The following is a 24,505-nucleotide window of genomic DNA, read 5'->3' on the forward strand; positions in this document are numbered from 1 at the left end:
CCTGAGGTGATGGTGGGGGCCACATGAGCTCCATAGAATTACATATTGTTGTAAATGGTATAAAAGATTGCCTTGTATTTAATTACGTCAGATAAAATTGCCCACGGCCCGTGTGAGCAGTCTCTTGTCTCCAAGCGCTTGTAAATTAAGGGCGTAAACTCCTAATTCGGACTCACTGGTGATCTGGCATATCTGACTCTGGGTCAGAACGAAAACAGCTACGACACTTCCGAGCCCTGCCGTGTGCCCAAACAGTGGTTTATGACCACATATGAAGTATTGGTGTACTCAGGAGAAATTGACCAACAAATTTTAGGATCCATTTTATCCTGTTGCCCATGTGAAAATGAAAAAACTGAGGTTAAAAGAATTTTTTTGTGAAAAAAAAGTACTTTTTTTTTTTACGGATCAATTTGTGAAGCACCTGGGGGCTCAAAGTGCTCACTATGCACCTAGATAAGTTCCTTGGAGCGTCTAGTTTCCAAAATGGGGTCACTTGTGGGGGAGCTCCAATGTTTAGGCACACAGGGACTCTCCAAACGCGACATGACAACCGCTAAATATTCCAGCATATTTTCAATTCAAAAAGTCAAATAGCGCTCCTTCCTTTCTGAGCCCTGCCGTGCACCCAAACAGTGGTTTATGACCACATATGAGGTATCGGTGTACTCAGGAGAAATTGCCCAACAAATTTTAGGATCCATTTTATTCTGTTACCCATGTGAAAATGAAAAAATTGATGCTAAAAGAAAATTTTTGTTGGAAAAATTAAAATGTCCATTTTTTTCCTTCCACGTTGCTTTAGTTCCTGTGAAGCACCTGAAGGGTTAATAAACTTCTTCAATGTGGTTTTGAGTACCTTGAGGGGTGCAGTATTTAAAATGGTGTCACTTTTGGGTATTTTCTGCCATCTAGACCCCTCAAAATGACTTCAAATGTGAGGTGGTCCCTAAAAAAAATGGTTTTGTAAATTTTGTTGTAAAAGTTAGAAATCGCTGGTCAACTTTTAACCCTTATAACTTCCTAACAAAAAAATTTTTGTTTCCAAAATTGTGCTGATGTATAGTAGACATGTGGGAAATGTTATTTATTAACTATTTTGTGTCACATAACTCTCTGGTTTAACAGAATAAAAATTCAAAATTTGAAAATTGCGAAATTTTCTAAATTTTGGCCAAATTTCTGATTTTTTCACAAATAAATGCAAAAATTATCAACCTAAATTTAACACTAACATGAAGCCCAATATGTCACGAAAAAAAATCTCAGAATTGCTAGGATGCGTTGAAGCTTTCCAGAGTTATTACCTCATAAAGGGACAATGGTCAGAATTGCAAAAAATGGCCTGGTCATTAAGGTCAAAATAGGCTTGGTCAAGAAGGGGTTAAAGGGAATCTGTCATCACATTTGACCTAACTAAACTATTAATATGGACATGTGGGTTGTAGACCGCTGAAAAGAGTGATACCTGCATGCCTCATATTAGATGCCTTATTGTGAATAAATAATCCTTTATCACTATGTAAATGGCCTCTTCCAAGGTTCTGGGGAGGACACTGCCTAGAAGTAACGCTGAATCCAGAGTTTATTTTACATGAAAGAGGAGTTACCATTGTGATGTGTCATGGCCAATGTCTGCCCTCACTGCAGAGCTGTGTGCAATTATACCTGACATATCTGCAGGTTCCGCTCAGCTTCAATTTCACAGGCAGACAGGGTCTACCACTTCTGGCAAATACCAGAAGGGCCAGCCCATGAAGTGGGCCGCTCAATCTGTTCACGAATGCTCCTCCAAAATCGTGCAGTGTTCTGCATCATCAATGGTGCAGAAATCACTGCTGCCACGCTAGACAGGAGGAAGTGGATGGTCTTCCGTCCAGATCACGAGCTGCAGTGATGTAATTGAGGAGGCAGGGCCGGAGAAGCACAGCATGCAGCACCCCCGGCCCAGTCTCTTCAATTACTTCACGGCAGCTCGTGATCTTGACGGAAGACCGCCCACTTCCTCCTGTCTAGCGCAGCGGCAGTGCTAGAAAACTTGAACTCACGACGCACAGAATGGGAGCTCAGCTGTAACTGATCTCAGGCAAGGATCAAAATAAACAAAGTAAATAAAAGCACTGTACAGCTCCTGTGGTGAACTATAACTCCTAGCATGCCATTGGAGCTTCAGGACATGCTGGAAGTTATAGTTCTCAAAAGGATAATGGTCACAAAACATCACTACTTCACATAAATTGCACTTATGGGGTCTGTCACGGTCACGTGTGTCTGGACGCAGCGAGTACCGCAAGGCGAACCCATGACACGTGTGACCCTGGATACTCCGCCTCCAGTAGGCGAATTTAAATAATAAAACGTGCAGCTGGATACACCACCTCCAACTGGCGAATTTAGGTAATACACGTTATATATACAGTAGTCTGGAAACCCCGCCTCCAGTAAGGCGAATTTAAATAATAAAGGGGAAACCTGGGTAACAATAACAATGGTGGGCCCTGCGTTAGGGAATAGGGACGTGGAGACCTCCTGTACTCCCCTGAGCCAGTGTCCCTGCACTCCTAACGTTCCCTATGACGGTTCCGCACCGGGCGACGCATGTGTACCTCAAACCCTGACACGCCCTGCACCAAAACCCTCACTAGGGAATTGGTCGGTGCGGAAACTAATCTCACCACTGCACTAAACACACATAAGGGAAAATGACAACACAGGGGGAACACCACTTAGCTTTGCTCTGTTGCGTACGCTCCTAGCAACAGAGCCCACCACCTGCGTGCATATTCTCCTCCAACCAGATCCATCACCATAACCGGATCCTTCACCCTAGTGCAACCTTGGAGCAGAGTCCACCACCAGTTGCAGCTGCCCAGTAAACAGAGTCCCAAAGATGGGTCCAGCTTCTGCCAAAAAGTCCAGCATGCTCGAGTCCAACTTTTCTGCCAAGAAGTCAAGCATGCTTGAGTCCAGCTTTCAGCAACCAAGTCCAGCATGCTGAGTGCAACTCTCACCATAGTCGCCACTCCACCAAGCCATGCAAGCACTTCCTGCTGACACCATAAACTGCGACTCCACCACGCCATGCCAGCCCTTCTTGCAGACACCAACGTAGAACTCCACCAATCCATGCAGACTCCATAGCTGACTCAACCCCTCTGGCTGGGCTGCCCAGGACTCTCATTCAACTCCTTCATCACCCAGGCTTGCTTCCCAAATGACGAACTATCAATATCACCAATGATCATCAACACACCTGAAACTCTTTTATAGAGCCTCACACCTGATTTGTAATACTTGCACATTAAAACTAAAGTGTAATACCACTCACCACCACCGGGGCAACTTAGAACAAACGACACGATGTGTAATAATTCTAATGGCCACCGGGGGCAATCAACCCACTTTGGCACCAAGCCAAAGGAAAAAAAGTTCACTTTGTCCATTTACTTGTCAGATCCACCTTGGATCATGACAGGGTCTTGACCTATCTGCTTATGTAGGCTGCATTATCCACGGGCAGCGTCCAATGGACACTGGCTGCATGATTTCAGCCACGTATGTTTTTTCCTGAAACGCAGCTGCGTTTCAGGAAAAAACATACTTTAAAAGTCACCGAGACCAAGCTGCAAGAAACAATAGTCAGACAGTTAGGTCCTCTGCGGCTTCTCCCCATCCGCTCCCACTGACTGTTAATTTTCTTCCTGTCAGTCACTGGCAGCATGCAGAAGAAGCAAAAGTATGTTTTTTCTCTGTGACGCCGCAGCATTTCAAAGTCAAGCATACATGACTGAGATCATACAGCTAGTGTCAGACACATACGGCCCGTGAATCAGATGGTCTGAATCAGCCTGTGTCAGGTTCATTTTTAAAGGTTTTTTTCAGTGCTCCATTGGGAGGTGAGCAGCGTTGAGGACATCATGCCTACAGATATCTGACGGGACAGATGCATAATTTGCAGTTTTGCTTTGACGGCAGAATATCACTTTCCAATCTGGAAGCAAAAGGTGCCAGAAGAACCTTTGAGCCCACCAAAAAAATACAGAATTTCACAAATCCGTGCACACCATTGTTTTTGCTTATCCCACCGTGCGCAAAAAAAGGTATAAGTACCACAACTTAGTACCAATAAAACCTTCAGCTTGTTTGATTAAAAAAAAAAAAAAAATCACACACAAAACTTTAAACAGTTAGTTGTCAATTATTTGTTTTATTATGTATTGCTTATATAGCGCTATCACATTCCGCAGCTCTGAGACATTCCGTGCGATTTTTTTATCAGCATCTGTGTGACACATACTTCAATATAATGCATTAATCAAGTAATTACTGATTTTTAACCACTTAGTGACCATAAATACTTCTGTGTTATAAGAGACTAGCATCCCCCAACGAGTGACAATCCTGTAGTTGTCAGCTGTACAAAATAGCTGACAACTTGCTGCATCAGCCATGATCAATATTGGTACTGCCAATAGTTGTTTAACCACTTAGATGCTGCTGTCAATAATAAATACAGCATCTAGATCAGGGGTCTCAAACTCGGCAGAGTAAAATTGAGCTGGGGGGCTGCATTCCTTTCAAACTTAATACACCTCGCACACATACGGCTCCACTCCGTACACCTCGTACACACACGGCTCCGTTCCGTACACCTCGTACATACAAGGCTCCGCTCCGTACACCTCGTAAACACACGGCTCCGCTCCGTACACCTCGTACACACACGGTTCCGCTCTGCACACCTCGTACACACACGGTTCCGCTCCGCACACCTTGTACACACACGATTCCGCTCTGCACACCTCGTACACACGCGGCTCTGCTCCATACACCTCGTTCACATGCAGCTCTGCTCCGTACACCTCGTACACACACGGCTCTGCTCCTTACAACTTGAACACACGCAGCTCCGCACACCTTGTACACACACGGCTCCGCTCCGTACACCTCGTACACACACGGCTCCGCTCCGCACGCCTCGTACACACACGGCTCTGCTCCATACACCTGGTTCACATGCGGCTCTGTACACACACGGCATGGCTCTGCTCCATACACCTTGTACAGACGGCTCCGCTCCGTACACACATGGCTCCATACACCTCATGCACACACAGCTCCGCTCCGTACACACACAGCTCTGCTACATCCACCCTGTAAACCCCTCCTGACCCCACACAAACTTTACCTCATCCAGCACCATGACAACCAGCACAGACAGCAGCGTCTTGCATACACGGAGGCCCCTGATCATGTGACCCCTGACTCCACCCCCTCCTGTGACCTCATCCCAGGTCCTGTGCAGAGTGTGCACACAGAACAGCCATCGCGGATCACACGCTCCTGAATGCGCGCCTTCCCCCTGCCTCAGGGAGTGAGACATGTGGTGCACCGCGGGCCGCAGATGCCTGCCTCAGGGGCCCCGCGGGCCACGTGTTTGAGACCTCTGATCTAGATGGTTAACAGTGTGTGGGGTCTCCCTCTATAACCCTATCGGTAACCTGAGATCTTGATAGTGTGCTCCTGATGTTTGTGATGGCTATAGAGGCAACATGTTGAGGGGCGCTGTTTTTACAATGGTATCACTTATGGGGGGTTTCCAAAGTGTAGGACTCCCAAAGTCACGTCAAAACTTAATTGTTCCTTAAAATTAAGTTTTGTACATTTCCTTGAAAAAAATGAAAAATTAGTGCTAAAGTTTTAAACCTTGTAAAATGCGAACAAAATGAAAAATCACTTCACAAATGGTGCTGATGTAAAGCAGACATGAGGGAAATATTTATTAATATCTGTGTGTGGTATGACTATCTGTATTAATGGGATAATCAGTCAAAAGTTGAAAACTGCAAAAAAGTTTGAAATTTTTTTCTGGTATTTTTATAAATAAACATAGAAAATATCAACACACATTTACCATTATCATAAAAAACAATGTGTAATGAAAAAAGTCTCAAAATCAATGAGATACATTGAATTCCAGAGTTATTACCACACAAAGTGATAATGATCACATTTAAAAAATGTTGCCAGGTCACTAAAGGGTTAAACTTTAAATATGTGCAAAGATAACAGACCTCCACACATCCTGGTGTTTCCGGTACAGGAAAAACCAGTACTGGTGAGATCCATGGTCACGTGTGTGCTATCCATGTGCTGTCCATGTGACACGTATGGAATGAAATACAGTATAGAAATTAAAGAGACTAGTTGGCCCGTGTGAAATTTCTGCACATTGGTCGTCGGGGGCGCAGGCAATTTCAGAAAAAGCAAGCTGGTCACATGTAAATGTATTTCATGAGATGAACACAGACAGGTATTTATATGTGTAGATTGGTAATACAATAAATTGGTTTGATAAATAGAGGCCAAAAATGTCTTCAGGTTGAGGTGCCACCTGCAGGTCATTGTGTCTTTCTGCAGGATTATGAAAATGAATGTTTAAACTGTATTTAGTGATAAAATCGTGAATGTGTGGTTTGGCTCTCTTCTTGCTGAAGGGGGCAAGTTTACCTTTCAAATGGTGTATCATTTGTGCGTGTGGGGCGAAATAATCAGCGAAAAAGCAGTGCATGTATACAAATGTGTTTGCATATGTGACTCACCACTTGTGTGTCTAGGGCGAAGTAATCACCGAAAAAGCAGTGCATGTTTACAAATGTGTTTGCATATGTGCCTCACCATTTGTGTGTGTGGGGCGAAGTAATCACCGAAAAAGCAGTGCATGTTTACAAATGTGTTTGCATAGGTGACTCTCCTGCAGTGAAGTGTGCAATCTTCCAATGTGCCTGAAATAGGCTGGGCAAGCACTTGAGCAAGCTGGAAAGACCCCAAGGCAAATGTTTGGATATGTTTGTGATGTCAGTAAGCAGCTTTGTGGTAGTGTGCCTTGGGGTAGTGTGCTGCCACCTGCAGGTCATTTGACCTTTCAAATGGTGTATCATTTGTTTGTGTGGGTGGAGTATGAACAGAGCAAGTGTGCAATTCAACAGTCGGTGCATGTTTACAAATGTGTTTGCATATGTGACTCACCTGCAGTGAAGTGTGCAATCCGCCAATTTGCCTGAAATAGGCTGGGCAAGTAGTTCGGCAAGCTGGAAAACCCCCAAGGCAAATGTTTGGATTTGTTTGTGATGTCTGTAAGCAGCTTTGTGGTACTGTGGTGCCACTTGCAGGTCATTTTTCCTTACTGCAGGTTTATGAAAATTAATGTTTAAACTGAATTTTGTGATCAAATCGTGGATGTGTGGTTTGTTTGGCTATTTTCTTGCTGAAGGGCGCAAGTTTACCTTTCAAATGGTGTATAATTTGTGTGTGTGTGGGTAGAGTATGAATGGAGATACAAAGTAATCATAGAAAAACTGTTTAGAAATAATAGGATACTGTTTTTTCATTTTTTTATAAAGTAAATAAATAAAAATGGGGTCCCCCTACTTTTTAAAACCAGCACAGATAAAACTGCATGTTTCAATCGGGCTGGGATAGTCCAGGGTTATTTGTCATCCCAGCCAAAAAATAGAAGCCTGCAGGCGCCCCAGAATTGGCACATGACATCAGATGCGCCAATTCTGGCGTGTTACACAATCATCCCGATGCCTTGGTGCGGAGGCATTAGGGGTAATATATGGGTTTGAAGACATCTGTTATTTGTCAAAAATCACATCTGCCATCAAGCCCGGGGGTTAGTAATGGAGGGGTGTCAGTCAGACAATCTCCAAATACTAACCATATGTTAGCGAGGCACTAGGCTAGGGGTTTTCCCGGAGTGGACCCTCTGGACCGTGGCACCGTGGGGCCCCGGACGAGCAACCTGGTGGGACCGACCCCATATACAGGGAGCGTTAGGTGCAGGCCCAGGGGTTTGAATACCACGGCAGCCGGAACCAAGAGGGGCGGCTCGGACTGGACTGGAGTGAGGCCAAGGACCTGGTCCAACGGGCACAGGGAGGACATAGGCCTCAGAGGAAGACAGGAGTAGGATAGCAGGAGGCTGAGACACGGGTCAACAGGACCGGAGCAGGACTGCAGGAATCAGACACGGTTAGGCAGGACCGGAGTAGGACTGCTGGAACAGGTGCGGGTAGGCACGGGAAGGCAGGACCGGAGTAGGACTGCTGGAACAGGTACGGGTAGGCACAGGCAGGACCGGAGTAGGACTGCTGGAACAGGTACGGGTAGGCACGGGCAGGCAGGACCGGAATAGGACTGCTGGAACAGGTACGGGTAGGCACAGGCAGGCAGGACCGGAGTAGGACTGCAGGAACAGGCATGGATAGGCTCGGGTAGGCAGGAACACACACACAGGGCCGAAGTAGTACTGCACGGAAGCACAGGAGGTGAGAGGAGCCGTGCACAGACAAGGCACAGGAGCCTAAGGCTGAAAATACAACAACGATCAGGCACCTCCACTAAGGGAGGGCTGCCTGATATAGGCGAGGATCTGCCCCATTGGTCTAGCGGTGCTACCGGGTCAGGGCACCGCCGGAGCATAAGATCAGGCGGGGAGAGCCAGCCGCGGCCTATGGCGCAGGAGTCGCAGAGACGTCACAGGCTGCGGCCCGGTCAGAAGAGGACGCCGCCGCTGGAGGGAGAGAGGCTGCGGTGCAGGCAGGTAAGTAGGAGAGCGTGCGACGGGGACCGTGGAAGGGTGCGTGATGGGGGCCGTGACACCATGTAAGTAAAATCATTAAACACACACACACAGAAAAGTCCTTTATTTTAAAATAAAAGCCCAGACATTGATCACCTATTATTCCCCCCCAAAAACACCCCCACAGGTCCGTCATAATCCACATCGATCCCTGACTTTGTTTCGTCCGGAGGCTGTCATGAGCAGTGTCATCAGTATGGACTCACCGATCTTGTGGAAAAAATTATTTTCTTTCTTTATTGGCAAAGGTAAAACTTCATGGCCGGGAGAGTGAGGACAGGAGTGTGCGAGTGCTGATGGCTGTTTCGCACTATTTGCGCGAAACGGCCGTCGTCAGCACTCGCACACTCCTGTGCACTCAATAAAGAAAGAAAATAATTTTTTCCACAAGATCGGTGAGTGCTATTTTCTTCTTGCTTGGAATCGTTGATATTGTGTTCTCTGGACAAGCACCCGGCATCTTCAGGTACAGCCTGCAGCATATCTTAATGCGTGCAGTGAAGCATTGCAGCGGTGATAGCTGTCAGGAACACTGCACTGAACTTCCTCACTGAGCCAGTGCGCGTGTCCTGAGTAAAGCGAACAGTGCTCAAAGATACCTGTGGAGCGGGCAGCAGCCGAGTAGATGCGTACTTCAGAGCCGCAGGACCTGAAGCACGTGACTGCTAGGGGCGCAGCCTAAACTCCACAGAGCTAGGAGCTGCAAGATAACTCCTAGCAGGGTGACTGCGAGACAAAGTTACCAGGGGGCATAGACAGGGAGAATAGTCAAGACGTAGCCAGTGAGTCACACACAGAGATAGCTGCAAAGGTACAAGAGGGGCGAGCAGAGAGTAGTCAGGTCACAGGCAATGAGTCATACACAGAGATAATAACACAGTACAAAATCAACAGGCAAACAACGGGAAACAGAACTGGGTCAGAACAATATAAACAAGCTATAGCAACAAACAGGCACACAGGGGTCAGCACACTAGGCCAAAGGCAAAAGTATAACTGGCAGGGATTGAAGCTTCTCAGGGATTTAAGAAGCTCTCCCAGAACCAGAAAGAGGCCACAATCATTAACCCAGGTGTGCAGGTCAAAACCAGCACCGAGCTCCAGACATTAACCCCAGGTGTGCAGCTCAAAAACGTGCACTGGGATCATGACAATAGCGATGCTGTCCTCTTATGCCCTTGAGGTATTTTAGTGTCATCAGTAAGGTTACCGCAGTTCACAGCTGGTGGCTCACACACTGTCATCTACGGATCACACAGAGGTTGCCGTGAATATTGCCAGCTGTGACCTGTGGTGACCATACTGACATCATCGCTCGTTACTGCCACTCGTTCTTACTCTACGCTCAGTGTGTTCCAGCAGCCGCGGTGAGCGCAAATGTTACTGATGTCACCACTCAACACATCCTCCAGATGCAGAATTGGGGATTAACGTAAGAGATATCGAAGGTGATTACAATGCACCTGCAAGGGTATTTTTTGGGAAAATACAGTGGGTACGAAAGTATTCAGACCCCTTTAAGTTTTTCACTCTTTGTTTTATTGCAGCCATTTGGTAAATTCAAAAAAGTTCTTTTTTTTTCTCATTAACGTACACTCTGCACCCCATCTTAACTGAAAAAAAAAAAAAAAAAATGCAGAAACTTTTGCAAGTTTATTAAAAAAGAAAAACTGAAATATCACATGGTCATAAGTATTCAGACTCTTTGCTCAGTATTGAGAAGAAGCACATTTTTGAGCTACTACAGTCATGAGTCTTCTTGGGAATAATGCAACAAGTTTTTCACACCTGGATTTGGGGATCCTCTTGTCATTCTTCCTTGCAGATCCTCTGCAGTTCCATCAGGTTGGATGGTGAACAGTAGTGGACAGCCATTTTCAGGTCTCTTCAGAGATGCTCAATTGGGTTTAGGTCAGGGCTCTGGCTGGGCCAGTCAAGAATGGTCACAGGGTTGTTCTGATGCCACTCCTTTATTATTTTAACTGTGTGCTTAGGGTCATTGTCTTGTTCGAAGGTTAACCTTCGACCAAATTTGAGGTCCAGAGCACTCTGTAAGAGGTTTTCATCCAGGATATCTCTGTACTTGGCCGCATTCATGCTTCCTTCAATGGCAACCAGTCGTCCTGTCCTTGCAGCTGAAAAACACCCCCATAAGCATGATGCTGCCACCACCATGTTTCACTGTTGGGATTGTATTTTGCAGGTGATGAGTAGTGCCTGGTTTTCTCCACACACTTACAGCCAATGAAAACCCAAAAGTCATTATATCAGTAAATTAGAATACTTTATAACACCAGCTTGAAAAATGATTTTAAAATCCGAAATGTTGGCATACTGAAATGTATGTCCAGTAAATTAACTCAATACTTGTCCTGGGCTCCTTACTGCATCAATACAGCGTGGCATGGAGACAATCCATTTTTAAACCAGGTATTGATTCTTTTGGCTGGGTGGACAGGTGCCAAGTCCTGCTGGAGAATTAAATTTCCATCTCCAAAAAGCTTGTCGTCAGAGGGAAGCGTGAAATGCTCTAAAATTTCCTAGTAGACGGCTGCGCCGACTTTGGTCTTGATAAAATACAGTGTACCTATACCAGCTTATGACATGGCTCCCCAAACCATCACTGATTGTGGAAACTTCACACTAGACCTCAAGCAGCTTGGATTGTGTGCCTCTGCACTCTTCCTCCAGACTCAGAACAGTCCAGTTCTTTTTCTACTTGCCCAGGTAAGACGCTTCTGGCATTGTCTATTGGTCATGAGTGGCGTGACACAAGGAATGCGACACATGTAACCCATGTCCTGGATACATCTGTGTGTGGTGGCTCTTGAAGCAATGACTCCAACAGCAGTCCACTCCTTGTGAATCTCCCCCAAATATTTTAATGGACTTTTCTTAACAATCCTTTCAAGGCCGTGGTTATCCCAGTTGCTTGTGCACCTTTTTCTACCACACTTTTTCCTTCCACTCAACTTTCCATTAACATGCTTGTAGACAGCACTCTGTGAACAGCCAGCTTGTTTAGCAATGACCTTTTGTGGCTTACCTTCCTTGTGGAGTGTGTCAATGACTGCCTTCTGGACCATCTGTTAAGTCAGCAGTCTTCCCCATGATTGTGGAGCCTACTGAACCAGACAAAGGGACTTTTTTAAATGCTTAGGAAGCCTTTGCAGGTGTTTTTTTATTAATTATTCTAATTTACTGAGATAATGACTTTTGGGGTTTTATTGGCTGTAAGCCATAATCATCAACATTACCAGAAATAAACACTTGAAACAGATCACTCTGTTTTTAATGACTCTAATATATGAGTTTCACTTTTTGTATTGAAGAACGGAAATAAATTAACTTTTTGATGATATTCTAATTTTCTGAGAATCACCTGTATATGAAGAGGCCGAAGCATACTCTATATTATCTACAAGATCCAGTTATTTAGGTAAAGTAGCGGCTTTTCTAGGTACTGAAACTAAAAGCAATAAATAGAACTGAACTGTAATACTGGACACAGCCGTGATTATATGTTATATAGTCATATTACACTCACCTTACTTCTTTTAAACTATAAGTGTATAAAGATTCACCATGTGACAAGTGGGCCTGTGTAACTTTAAATGCCAGGGCTAAATTTCAGTCCTACTCCGGCCATGAGGGTTGTAATAATATTCCAATACAGCAGAGCTCAAGAGAAGAAAAAATTTGTTTTCAAAAAGATATATTTAATTTCTCCTGGTCTGTGTTAGTTACTTGTCTCACACTGATAACTCCCCTTCATGTAAAATACTGTAAGCTCTGGAGATAGACTAGTCTTCTAGGCAACATTCTCCCCATAGCCTGGAAGAGGTCATGTACATATAAAGAAAAACATGAATTTCTCTGGAATAAGACATCAGATTGCAGATATTGAGGTATCATTTTATTCAGCTTACCATGACCAACATGCCCATATAAACAGCTTAGGAGGGTTGAACCTACTGACAGATTCCCTTTAATCATCTCATTCCTCCTCACTGAACTACCACAGAGGGGCAGTGAGCCCCTGCAATCATACACTTAAATACTGTATGGATAGGTTTTAAATGTCAAGTGTTGGAAAAGCCTTTAACAATCTCCAAAAGGTCACATTATTGGTGTTTTATTTTTGGGGGAGCAATAAGATAAACAGTGTTGACAGGTACAGTTTGCAATCACCATATACATGGCATTATTGGTGAGGGTCACTTAAACGTAAATGGACAGTTTTACTAATTAAACCTACCTTACAGTTGTGTCTTTGTTCCCGTCCCTTCTTAAGACTAGTCAAATTGCTGAAGCGAATGGTTTTAGACACAGGGGCTGTTGTTGTAGGGACATCAGCCAATACAGATGGAGAACTGATTGCTCCATGGAGAAAGATTCGTTCACTTCTGCGTCGACTCCAAAGATCATCGTCACTAATGTCTACGTCAAATTCTTGGTGGTGGTCTTTTGATGATTTAGATTTGTTTAATTTTCGCATCTTGTCAATGGTCTTTTCTTTTCCAGGAGGATGCAGAACGATATCGACTTCCATTTTATCTGCAGTCACCTTGGAATTCCTTACTTTTTTGGAGCCAGTAAACTTTAAATCATGTAAAGACATGGTTTCATTTTTTTCTTCACTTTCTGATTCTGTTTCCTGAGACACTGCATCTTTACACAGGAATAAAAGTAAAAGAGCACATCATATACAAGAAGGATTAGTTATAAGAATTAACGTGTTCAAAATACGTTTCAAATCTACAAGTTTAATTTAGGAAACTTTACCATTTCTATAAAATTATTTATTTTAACTCAAAGTTATACATTTCTAATAAAATATTTTAAAGAATTAAATATTAAAGATAGGCAGTGTTTATAAAAAATACAAAGATGACACAAAGTGGGAACAAAACAATATGGTATATACAGTGACATCAAATATAAAGGGATAACGGAAAAAATCTTCATGGGAGTGCTTCGTTAATGATGGTTTCATATAAAGAGAGCAACTGTCTTGCTCTGTCAAAAAAAGTATGGTAATGTGCATGTATAGTGGAAACCTGAGACATGTTCTTACATTTTTCCCCCTAGATTTCTACTCTTTTGTGCTTGGAAAATTGTAGTTATGGCTTGTAAGTCATCAAACACCCTTTCGCTGTCTCGGTAGCTTAATTTGGTTAATCAATATGTACCACACTATGTATGAATCATAAATGGCCACAGAATTTAAGCAAAATCTGGGCATGGAGGATCTCCAAACATGCCATGGCTTCTGTGTATTCTGATCGACACCCATTTGCTTATTGGTGCCTTGGCAGCTGGCGAATGGATGATCTCAAGTTTCTAATTCTATTGTCTTTGTGGGTGGGAGTGTGTATAACTGTATGAATGGGTTATCAATCACAATGCAATATTTTACAATTTTACATATGTATTTTATTACAAATACATATGAATTAAGTATTCTTGCCAATTCTTCTTTAATGATTTCACTCTGAAGTTGCTTACTGTGGTACACTGTATTATTGTCCCTTCTTGCAATGACTAAGGACATGGCTCTGAAATACATTTGCAACCTGTAACTTTTGTATGATTTATTCCAAGTTGTTTATCTGATCTACAATAAAGATGCATTTTAACCGAGTCCTTTTACTGGATCTTATCTCTTTCAAAATGTTCCTGCTTGCAAACTCTCAAAATATGGAATAAATATCATTAAAAAGGCAGATTAAGTAATGAGTTCATGACTAAAAAACACCTTTTTGCTTTGAATCTACATACATAAATCATCATTTCCATAGATCAGTCCTTAAACCTGATGGGTCAGTTTTAATAAATCATTCTCAAAACTCAAAAATGCTTTATTTATTATGTTAACACTAATTAAACCCTATTGGAAGTAAACATGGACAATATCGATAATACGTGTAATGTGAATGATTGAACTCACAATTTGATCAACAAATTCTGCATAGCACTAAAATCATCAAAGGCTTACAACAAAAAGATAGACCATGTGCTGTGGGAGAATCACAAAACCTGTGAGGCAGGAAGGCAATTGTGTGTCCTGTGGTATGTTGCCCTTTGTTTTGTTGATAGAGTAAAAGAGCACCTACAATTAATGGATGGACATCTTGTCTATTGGAAGGTACAATACCCCCTGTGGTGGTTGGATAACAAACCATTGTGCTTGATGGACATTTTGTCTCTAGCCAAAATGGAATCTGAATCTATCTTCAGGCATTTTTGCCGAAATAATTTTTTGGCTATATACAAAGACTCCATCTGCAGGAACATTAAGTCCACTGCAATCACTTTTGACTCTTAAAAGGAATCTGTCACCTCATTTTTGCCCTATGAGGAGGGGCCACAGCCATCAGGGGCTTATGTATAGCATTCTGTAATGCTGTAGATAAGCCGCCGATGTAACCTGAAAGATAAGAAAAACGAGTTAGATTATACTCACCCCGGGGTCCGGTCCGATGGGTGTCACGGTCCGGTGCCTCCCATCTTCAAGCGATGACGTCCTCCTTACTTTTTCCGTGGCTCCTGCGCAGGAGGACTTACTCTGCCCTATTCAGGACAGAGTAAACAACTGCAGTGCACAGGCGCCAGACCTCTCCGACTTTTCCCGGCGCCTGCACACTGCTTTACTCTGCTCTCAACAGGCAGAGAAAGTACGCCTGCGCAGGAGCCGCGGCAGGAGTAAGGAGGAGGACATCATCGCTAGAAGATGGGAAGCACCGGACCTTGACACCCATCAGACTGAACCCTGTGGTGAGTATAATCTAACTCATTTTTCTTATCTTTCAGGTTACATCGGGGGCTTATCCACAGCATTACAGAATGCTCTAGATAAGCCCCTGATGGCAGTGGCCGCATCTCATATCGGAAAAATGAGGTGACAGATTCCCTTTAATTCTCTAATCCATTCTGGGCCTAAGAGTGCCACCTTCAGGAGAGAGTTGACATCAGCAGCCATGTGCACGATCCTGGTGAACACAAGATTGTGACCTGACTGGATGGTACTAACATGTGTAGGTGTTATAAGTATGGGCAATGTATGGGCTGTGTCTTACTATGTGGTAGATATAAATGTAGCACATCAAGCTAGTTCGGGATCTTCCCACTTTTCATCCTCCACAACCCTCTCCTTTTATCTTTTCCCCATTATTGTACCTTTTTCCCTTAGGTAGGTTAGGTTTCCCTTGTGTATGTTACTGTAAATACCATGTTTGCAATACAAACAGCGTTTTATATCAAGAGGGGGCGGTTGGGAAATTTGGTGAAGTATGGGGAGAGTAAAGGGGGTTTTACACATAGCGATATCGCTAGCGATATTGCTATAACGTCACCGATTTTGTGACGTTATAGCGATATCGCTAGCGAGATCGCTATGTGTGATACTTACCTCCGACCGGCTTCCCCGCTGTCTATCGCTGACCGCGCGAGAATGTCCGTCTCCATTTCTCGTCGGGCGCTCCCTGCTGGGCTTCCTGCTGGCGCCGACGAGCGACGCGTGGGGGCGGGCGGGAGGACGTCGTCAGGATCGCTGTGTGTGAAAGTTAAGTATTGTGCGCTGCGTCGCTGCTGCATCGCTGTGAGTTCTGCCTGTGTGACAGCTCACTAGCGATAATTTAGCGATGCACCAGCAATCCTGACCAGGTCGGATCGCTGGTCGGATCGCTGGTGCATCGCTAAATGTAAAGGGGCCTTTAATTAGGTGTGCAGTTGTGGTTTCGGAAAAGCTGGCTAGCGAGGTCTTATTTAATTTACTGATCCTGTAAATTATGATTACTACCTGTCTGGGTAGTAGGATAATGTATTTGACTAATTGTCTAAGAGTATCACCTATGTCTGTATGGGTATGGTTTATTGTAATGCACACTGTGGGAGAGGGTGAGGAGGGGCAAACTATATGATGGTTTTCTGAATGTCATTGAATGGATTATTGGTTTTTATAAACATTATTCCTGTATATGTACTGTATGACTACATGTAAGATAATGATTCTGCTGTAAACTGCTGTTATTTGGCATTGTTTCTTGATTTAAAAAAAAAAAAAAACCATCCTGGAAGTGTCATTTGGATTATCCCCTCACAGGGCGGGAATGGGACTAGTCCAAAAATATATGAGTGTTCCTTTCCAATATTTGGTATAAGACTGAAACAATACCAACTCATTTCAGATTAAATAATAAATAGCAATTGAACAGCCATGTCTGAGAGGGTGTCAGTCCGAGTTGCAAAACTCCAGTTATGACAGCTGTATTTACACAGGACAATTGTGTACAGGGCAATCGCCTTGTACACAATTGCCTTGTACACAATTGTCATTGTACACAATTGGCCTGTACACAATTGTCTGTACACAATAGTCCGTACACAATTATCTTGTACACAATTGTCCTGTCACCGGTAAATCGATTACTACTCAATTATATTGTTAATGATCCGTCAGATAACTGGTTGTTTGCAGAATGGCAAATAATACTGCATTTTAGATAACATTAAAGGATTATTCCAACCTACAATAAAGTAGCTATTAAAAAAAATATGATATAGTGATGGAGTCACTGGTAATGTAATAGAGGGGAGATATGTTTCACTACGCCTAATGGCGTCAGTCATATGAAACCCAGAGTTGTATTTCCTTCAGCAGAGTAAATGTTGCGAGGGTTAAGTTATGTTATGGGCTGTTTTTTTATGGGGACATTCATAGAGCGGATGGGAGAGAGTCCCCCCATATATCCCCCTACAGAGCTAGAACCACAGGTGCTGACAGGACCTGGGTGAAGTCACAGTCATGTGATCAGTCACATGATGGAGGAGTAACATAGTAACATAGTTAGTAAGGCCGAAAAAAGACATTAGTCCATCCAGTTCAGCCTATAAAATTCTGTCAGAATAAATCCCTAGATGTACGTCCTTCTAAAGAACCTAACAATAACTGTAAGATACAATATTGTTACGCTCCAGGAAGACATCCAGGCCTCTCTTGAACCCTTCGACTGAGTTCGCCATCACCACCTCCTCAGGCAGGGAATTCCAGATTCTCACTGCCCTAACAGTAAAGAATCCTCTTCTATGTTGGTGGAAAAACCTTTTCTCCTCCAGACGCAGAGAATGCCCCCTTGTGACCGTCACCTTCCTTGGTATAAACAGATCCTCGGAGAGATATTTGTATTGTCCCCTTATATACTTATACATGGTTATTAGATCGCCCCTCAGTTGTCTTTTTTCTAGACTAAATAATCGCAAATTTGCTAATCTCTCTGGGTATTGTAGTTACCCCATCCCCTTTATTAATTTTGTTGCCCTCCTTTGTACCCGCTCTAGTTCCATTATATCCTTCCTGAGCACCGGTGCCCAAAACTGTACACAGTACTCCATGTGCGGTCTAACCAGAGATTTGTACAGAGGCAGTATAATGCTCTCATCATGTGTATACAGACCTCTTTTAATGCACCCCATGATCCTGTTTGCCTTGGCAGCCGCTGCCTGGCACTGGCTGCTCCAGGTAAGTTTATCATTAACTAGGATCCCCAAGTACTTCTCCAGGTCAGATTTACCCAGTGGTTTACCGTTCAGTGTGAAATGGTGATATTGATTCCTTCTTCCCATGTGTATAACCTTACATTTATCATTGTTAAACTGCATCTGCCACCTTTTGGCCCAAGTTCCCAACTTATGCAGATCCATCTGTAGCAGAATACTATCTTTCTCTTGTATTGACTGCTTTACATAGTTTTGCATCATCTGCAAATATCGATATTTTACTGTGTAAACCTTCTACCAGATCGTTAATAAATATGTTGAAGATAATAGGTCCCAACACCGACCCCTGCGGTACCCCACTGGTCACAGCGACCCAGTTAGAGAATATACCATTTATAACCACCCTCTGCTTTCTATCACTAAGCCAGTTACTTACCCATTTACACAAATTTTCCCCTAATCAAACGCTTTGGAAAAATCAAGATATACCACATCCAATGACTCACCTTGGTCCAGTCTATAGCTTACCTCTTCATAAAAACTGATTAGATTGGTTTGACAGGAGCAATTCCTCATAAACCCATGCTGATATGGCGTTAAACAGTTATTCTCATTGATATTATCCAGAATAACATCCCTCAGAAACCCTTGAAATATTTTACCAACAATAGAGGTTAGACTTACTGGCCTATAATTTCCAGGTTCACTTTTAGATCTGTTGGCTGAAGAATTTTAAAGGAACCGCAGTCCGGGGACGAGAGAGAGAGAGACAGAGAATTTTTTTTGTCCACCGCCAGAAAGGATTTCAGAGTTAAATTCCCAGCTGACTTCCTTTCTCCAGGCATGCGCACTGTAAAATGCGGATCCTACAGCAAAAAAAACGTTGCAGGGTCCGTCCAGGCATGCCGGCGGATGCAAACATTTTGGCGGATCCGCAAAAAAACGGATCCAACGGATGGCCATCCTTCAAGATCCGCCGGTAATGCAACTCAATGGGGAAAAAAACGGATTCGCCAAAAAAAATGGCGGATCTGTTTTTTTCAAAAACTGGCGGATTTTGACTGATGGTCAAAAACGGAAGTGTGAAAGAGGCCTTAGATGCCCAACAACCTGTAGATTTGTTATTCTGTCAGGTCTGTTAGATAGTATTAGGTCTAAAAGTGCTGCTCCTCTGGTTGGATTCGGCACCAATTGTGAAAGATAATTATTCTTGGCAATTAGCAGAAACCTGTTGCCTTTATGGGTTTCGCAGATCTCTGTTTCCCAGTTAATATCCGGGTAGTTAAAGTCCCCCATAACAAGTACCTCATTATGGGTTGCAGCTTCATCTATCTGCCTTAGTAGTAAACGTTCCACCATGATTTCTGTTATATTTGGGGGTTTGTAACAGACCCCAAAGAGAATTTTGTTACTATTTTTCTTCCATGTATTTCGACCCATATGGACTCGACATCCTCATTCCCTTCGCTTAATATCTTCCCTTAAAGTGGACTTTAGACAAGACTTTACATAAAGACAAACCCCTCCACCTCTCCGATTTTTACGATCCTTTCTAAACAGACTGTAACCCTGTAAGTTAACTGCCCAGTCATAGCTTTCATCTAACCAGGTCTCAGTTATTCCCACCACATGGTCTGGGCTTAAATGGCTGAAAAGAAAACCTCTCAGTGTTCAGTGTGTGACCCTGGAGAAGGAGCACTACAGGAGCGTGCTGAAAGGACTGGAGAAACTGAACAGTGTGTGGTCTGTCAGCCATGAGCGGGAGGGATCCTGCTCACAGAAGGACTGTATTTGTTCTGCCACCATTTTGTTTTGTTTTCCCGTTTTGCACAGTGAGCTGTATTTTCTTTACACCTGGGTTTTTGATGCCTACAAATAAACCCAAGGAAGTTCTTAAAGCCACAGTGCACCAGTGTCTACCTCCATGTGCAGCCGGGTAAGCTGCTCTACCACAGGTGGTGATAAAAGTGCGGGCAGCGTTTTCAGTGACGGCCACAAGCCACCGTGCAATTTCAGGCAAGATGGAAGACCGACTTAAACATCTGTTACAAGCACAGCAGCAACAGCACCTACAGCACCAGCAGCAATTACAGCATCAACAGATAGCTCAGCAAGAAACAAGCAAGCTGCTTATATAGCAGATGCAGTAGCAGCACCAGAAGCAGATTGACTTGCTGGCAGAGGCGGTTCGTGAAAGACCGGCAGCTCCTTCCCCAAGTCCAGGTGACGACACATACGTCCGGAACGTGGTAAAATGAGCTATGCAAAAAATAACCCCAGGTTATGATGTGAAGACATTTCTCACTGTATCCGAGCGGGTGGCGGAGCGTGAGAAGCTGCCGCCAGAGCAATGGGCAGAGGTGCTGGCCCCCTATTTGACTGGTGAGCCCCAGAAGGCCTATTATGATCTGGCATTAGAGGATGCACAAGAGTATGCCAAGTTAAAAACTGAAATTGTGGCACACGTGGGAGTGACTGTCAGTAAGAGCACAAAGGGTTTACCACTGAGCATACTGTGGGGATAAACTGCCTCAGTCCCAAATGTTTAACTTCCTGCATCTGTTGCAAATATTGCTGCAGCCCGAATCCTCCACTCCAGCCCAGATGGTCGAGCGGGTTGTTGTGGACAGGTTCGTGCACTCCCTTCCTAGTCCGATGCAGACCTGGGTTGCCCAGGGAGATCCCCGAAATGCGGGCAAATTGGTGGGCTTAGTGGAACGGTCTCAGATGGTCAAAAGGTCCCTAAGGATACCAGGGGGTGGTGCATCCCCATACTGAGGTACCCAGTGGGAACCTGAGCCTCAAAAGAGGGATAGTAGAGCCTCCACTAGGGGGAGTCCTAGATCTCCAGGGATCGCTAAGGGGTTGTCAAAGGTCACGGGAAGAGAATTACTTTGCTTGAGATGTCATGGTCCAGGACATATAGCCGCCTGTTGTCCCTTGAAGAGATGGACTGCAGCCTAGGGAGGTGCTTCTTCTACTATGCATATCCCACCTGTAGTGTGGACTATCAGCCCGGACAGGGGCTGCAGTCATGTTCTGTGACCATAAACAGAGTGCTGGTGTCAGGATTGTTAGACTCAGGGAGCTTGGTGACCCTGATAAGGGCCACGCTCCCCTACCAGTTGATCCTAGAGAAAAACGTGGGTGTCCGCTGTATCCACAGGGACACCAAGGACTATCCCGTTGCCAGAGTGACTATAAAAACTAACTGTAGGGTTGAGTTGCAAGAGGTCGGGGTGGTTAAGTACTTGCTACACCCAGTGATAATAGGGTGGGACTTTAGCCTGTTCTGGGACTTGTGGGGGAAGTCAGGGATACAAGGGGTCCCAGACAGAAGCCAGCACAATCTCCTGAGGAAACCACATCACAGTTGGAGGTGGATGAGTTCCCCTTGTGTGTCCTGGCTGGTGACGAGGATGAGACGGTGACCTGTGAGGCCAAGATTCCTGAACTAGAGTTTCTGGTGGAAATTTTGAGATTGTGCAAATGCGGGATCTTACCCTAAAAGGCGCGTTGCAAAAATGTGACCGTGATAAATTGGGTTACCCAAGAGCCGTTGGCTGACACCAGGTTTCCACGTTTTGTATTAAATGGAGAGCTGCTGTATCAGGTCACTAAGCTAAGAGAAGAAGTGGTAGAGCAGTTGTTAGTACCGGGTCACTATAGTCATAGGGTATTAGACCTGGCCCATTCCCATATATTGGGTGGACATCTGGGAGTTAACAAAACACAAGAGACGGGTTATTAGGAGGTTCTACTAGCCTTGGTGTCACGGGGAGATTGTTAACTATTGCCGATCGTGCCCTACTTGTCAGCTTACAGCCCCTGTGTCCCATTTCCCAAGTCCCTTTGTGCCATTGCCCATTATAGAGGTCCCATTTGACAGGATTGCCATGGACCTTGTGGGGCCCCTGGTTAAGTCCGTCAGAAGGCACCAATACATTCTAGTGGTGATGGACTATGCAACCCGGTACCCAGAGGTAGTACACCTTATAAAAACTCCTCTGCAAGGAGCTTAGGAGCATAGCCAGGGAGTTAGTCCATATTTTTTCTTGGCTGGGCCTGTTGAAAGAGATCTTGACGGACCAAGGCACACAGTTTATGTCCAAAGTGATGAGAGAGTTGTGTAAGGCTCTTCAGGTTACACAACTCCGAACGTTTGTGTACCATCTGCAGACGGACGACCTTGGAGGAGAGATTCAACAAGACTTTGAAGTCCATGCTTAAGAAGATTGTGGAGAGGGATGGCCGAGACTGGGATTGCCTACTTCCGTACTTTTTGTTCTCCATCAGGGAAGTTCCTCAGTCCTCTACGAGATTCTCACCGTTCGAGCTGTTGTATGGACGACACCACTGTGGACTTCTAGATGTTGCAAAGGAGACCTGGGAGCCAGAAGTTCCACCCCACCGGAGCGCTATTAAGCATGTGGCCCAAATGCAGGACCAGATCGCAAGGGTGATGCCGAATGTGAAAGAGAGCCTCCTTTAAGCACAAAAAGCCCAGGAGAGTGTCTACAATTGAGCCGCAAGGCTGAGAAAGTTTAGCCCTGGAGACCGGGTGTTGGTGTTGATTCCCACCGTGGAAAGTAAATTCCTGGCCAAGTGGCAAGGGCCATACAAGGTAGCTGAGAAGTTGAGTGACATCAACTACAAGGTCCCCCAACCAGGGAGAACGAAGCCATACCATGTGTACCACATTAACCTGCTGAAACCATGGCGAGACAGGGATCCGGTAGAAGCACCATGCCTAGGGGCCAGTCCTGAAGCCTGGGTCAAGGATGTCACAGTGGCAGAGACACTGTCACTGGCTCAGAAACAACAGTGCTGTGAGCTGCTTCAGCGGAATCGGGACCTGTTTACGGAGCTACCAGTTTGTACGCAGATTGTGGAGCACAAAATCCTGACTGAACCATATATGAGTGAGAATCAGAAGCCGTATCAGATTCCCAAAGCCCGATGTGAGGTGATCTCCAAGGAGGTGAGGAGAATGTTGAGCCTGGGCGTTATCGAGGAGTCAAAGAGCGGTTGGTCCAGCCCTATTGTCCTTGTGCTGATGCCCAATGAAGAGTGGCGCTTCTGTAACGATTACAGGAAGCTAATTGAGGTGTCTAAGTTTGATGCGTATCCCATGCCATGGGTGGATGAGCTCATTGAAAGGCTAGGGTCGGCCAGATACATTACCACCCTGGACCTAACGAAGGGGTACTGGCAGATTCTCCTGTCCCCAAGTGCCAAGAAGAAGATGGCCTTTTCTACGCCTGATGGGTGCTTTCAATATACCTGGATGCCGTTCGGACTACAAGGAGCCCCAGCCACCTTCCAGAGGGCTATGACCCGGATTCTAGCCCTCCCAAAAAGTACACCACTGCTTATTTGGATGACATCGTGATTTTCAGCCCGGAGTGGGGAAGTCACCTGCAGAAGGTCCAGGCGGTCCTGGATGCACTATGGAAGGCAGGGTTTACCATAAACCCAAAGAAGTGCACCCTCGGGAAAGAAAAGGCAAAATATTTGGGCTCCATTGTCGGAAGGGGTGAAATAAAGTTGCAAATAGACAAAGTGGAGGCAATCCAAAACTCGCCACAGCCGGTCTCCAAAAAGCAAGCCAGAGCATTTCTGAGCATTATGGGATATTACCGCCGGTTTATCCAGAACTTCACCACGGTAGCCACCTCTCTGACGGACCTCCTTAAAGGCTTTACACTATCTTGTTTACACTATCATTTTTAGGAGCTAGAATAACCTTTTCACACAGCCAGCCAGACTTTCTGAAGTTGCATTGAATGTTTGGAAAAACCTTCAATTTTAGCTCATCAACTGATGCAACGATGTAGCAAAAGTTGCTTGGAAACATGATCTGTTCAGTGGTTGAGTTTATTTATTGATGCCTTGCCATCTCTAATATTCAACAGCTGGCTTGAAAACAGTCCAGTAGAAACATTTTCTGCCATGTGGATCCTCATGTTTGTGTTCAGCAACATTTTCTTCACTTGACTCCAAAGGTATGATGCTTTTAGGCAGGCATTGAGTTCATCTGCAGGGGTTGATCTTGGTATAACGGGTAGTGTTTGTCAAGTCACCTGCCAAAACAACTACACCTCCCATGATAGAACTGTTTCCACGCAAGTCTTGCAGCAGTCTGTCCACTTCTTCCAGAGCTGTCTTTTGTGACAACGTGCATTCATCCCAAATTATGGCACTGCACTTTTGAAGCAGTCTGACCTGTCCTGATCCTTTGGCAATGCTGCAAACTGGGCCGTCACTTTGACAGGTTAAGTAGTAGCTTGAATGTTGAATGTGCCGTCCTACCACCAGTTAAAAGTGTAGCTGCAATTCCAGAAGATGCCAATGCAAGTG

The 24,505-nt window shown here is 44.6% G+C and overlaps 1 protein-coding gene across 8 annotated transcripts in view; it reads right to left on the reverse strand.

Moving 5' to 3' along the window:
- Positions 1 to 24,505, reverse strand: part of TNRC18 (trinucleotide repeat containing 18) — a 753,175-nt gene that overhangs the window by 204,156 nt on the left and 524,514 nt on the right. For all 8 annotated transcript variants that reach the window (XM_073558135.1, XM_073558139.1, XM_073558141.1 and 5 more), the window contains one exon: positions 12,906 to 13,318. In XM_073558135.1, the coding sequence (XP_073414236.1) occupies positions 12,906 to 13,318 (413 nt within the window). The remainder of the gene's footprint in view (positions 1 to 12,905; positions 13,319 to 24,505) is intronic.

Source organism: Dendrobates tinctorius, unplaced genomic scaffold (assembly GCF_039654945.1).
Source record: "Dendrobates tinctorius isolate UK_male_01 unplaced genomic scaffold, ASM3965494v1 ptg000254l, whole genome shotgun sequence".
NCBI lineage: Eukaryota > Metazoa > Chordata > Amphibia > Anura > Dendrobatidae > Dendrobates > Dendrobates tinctorius.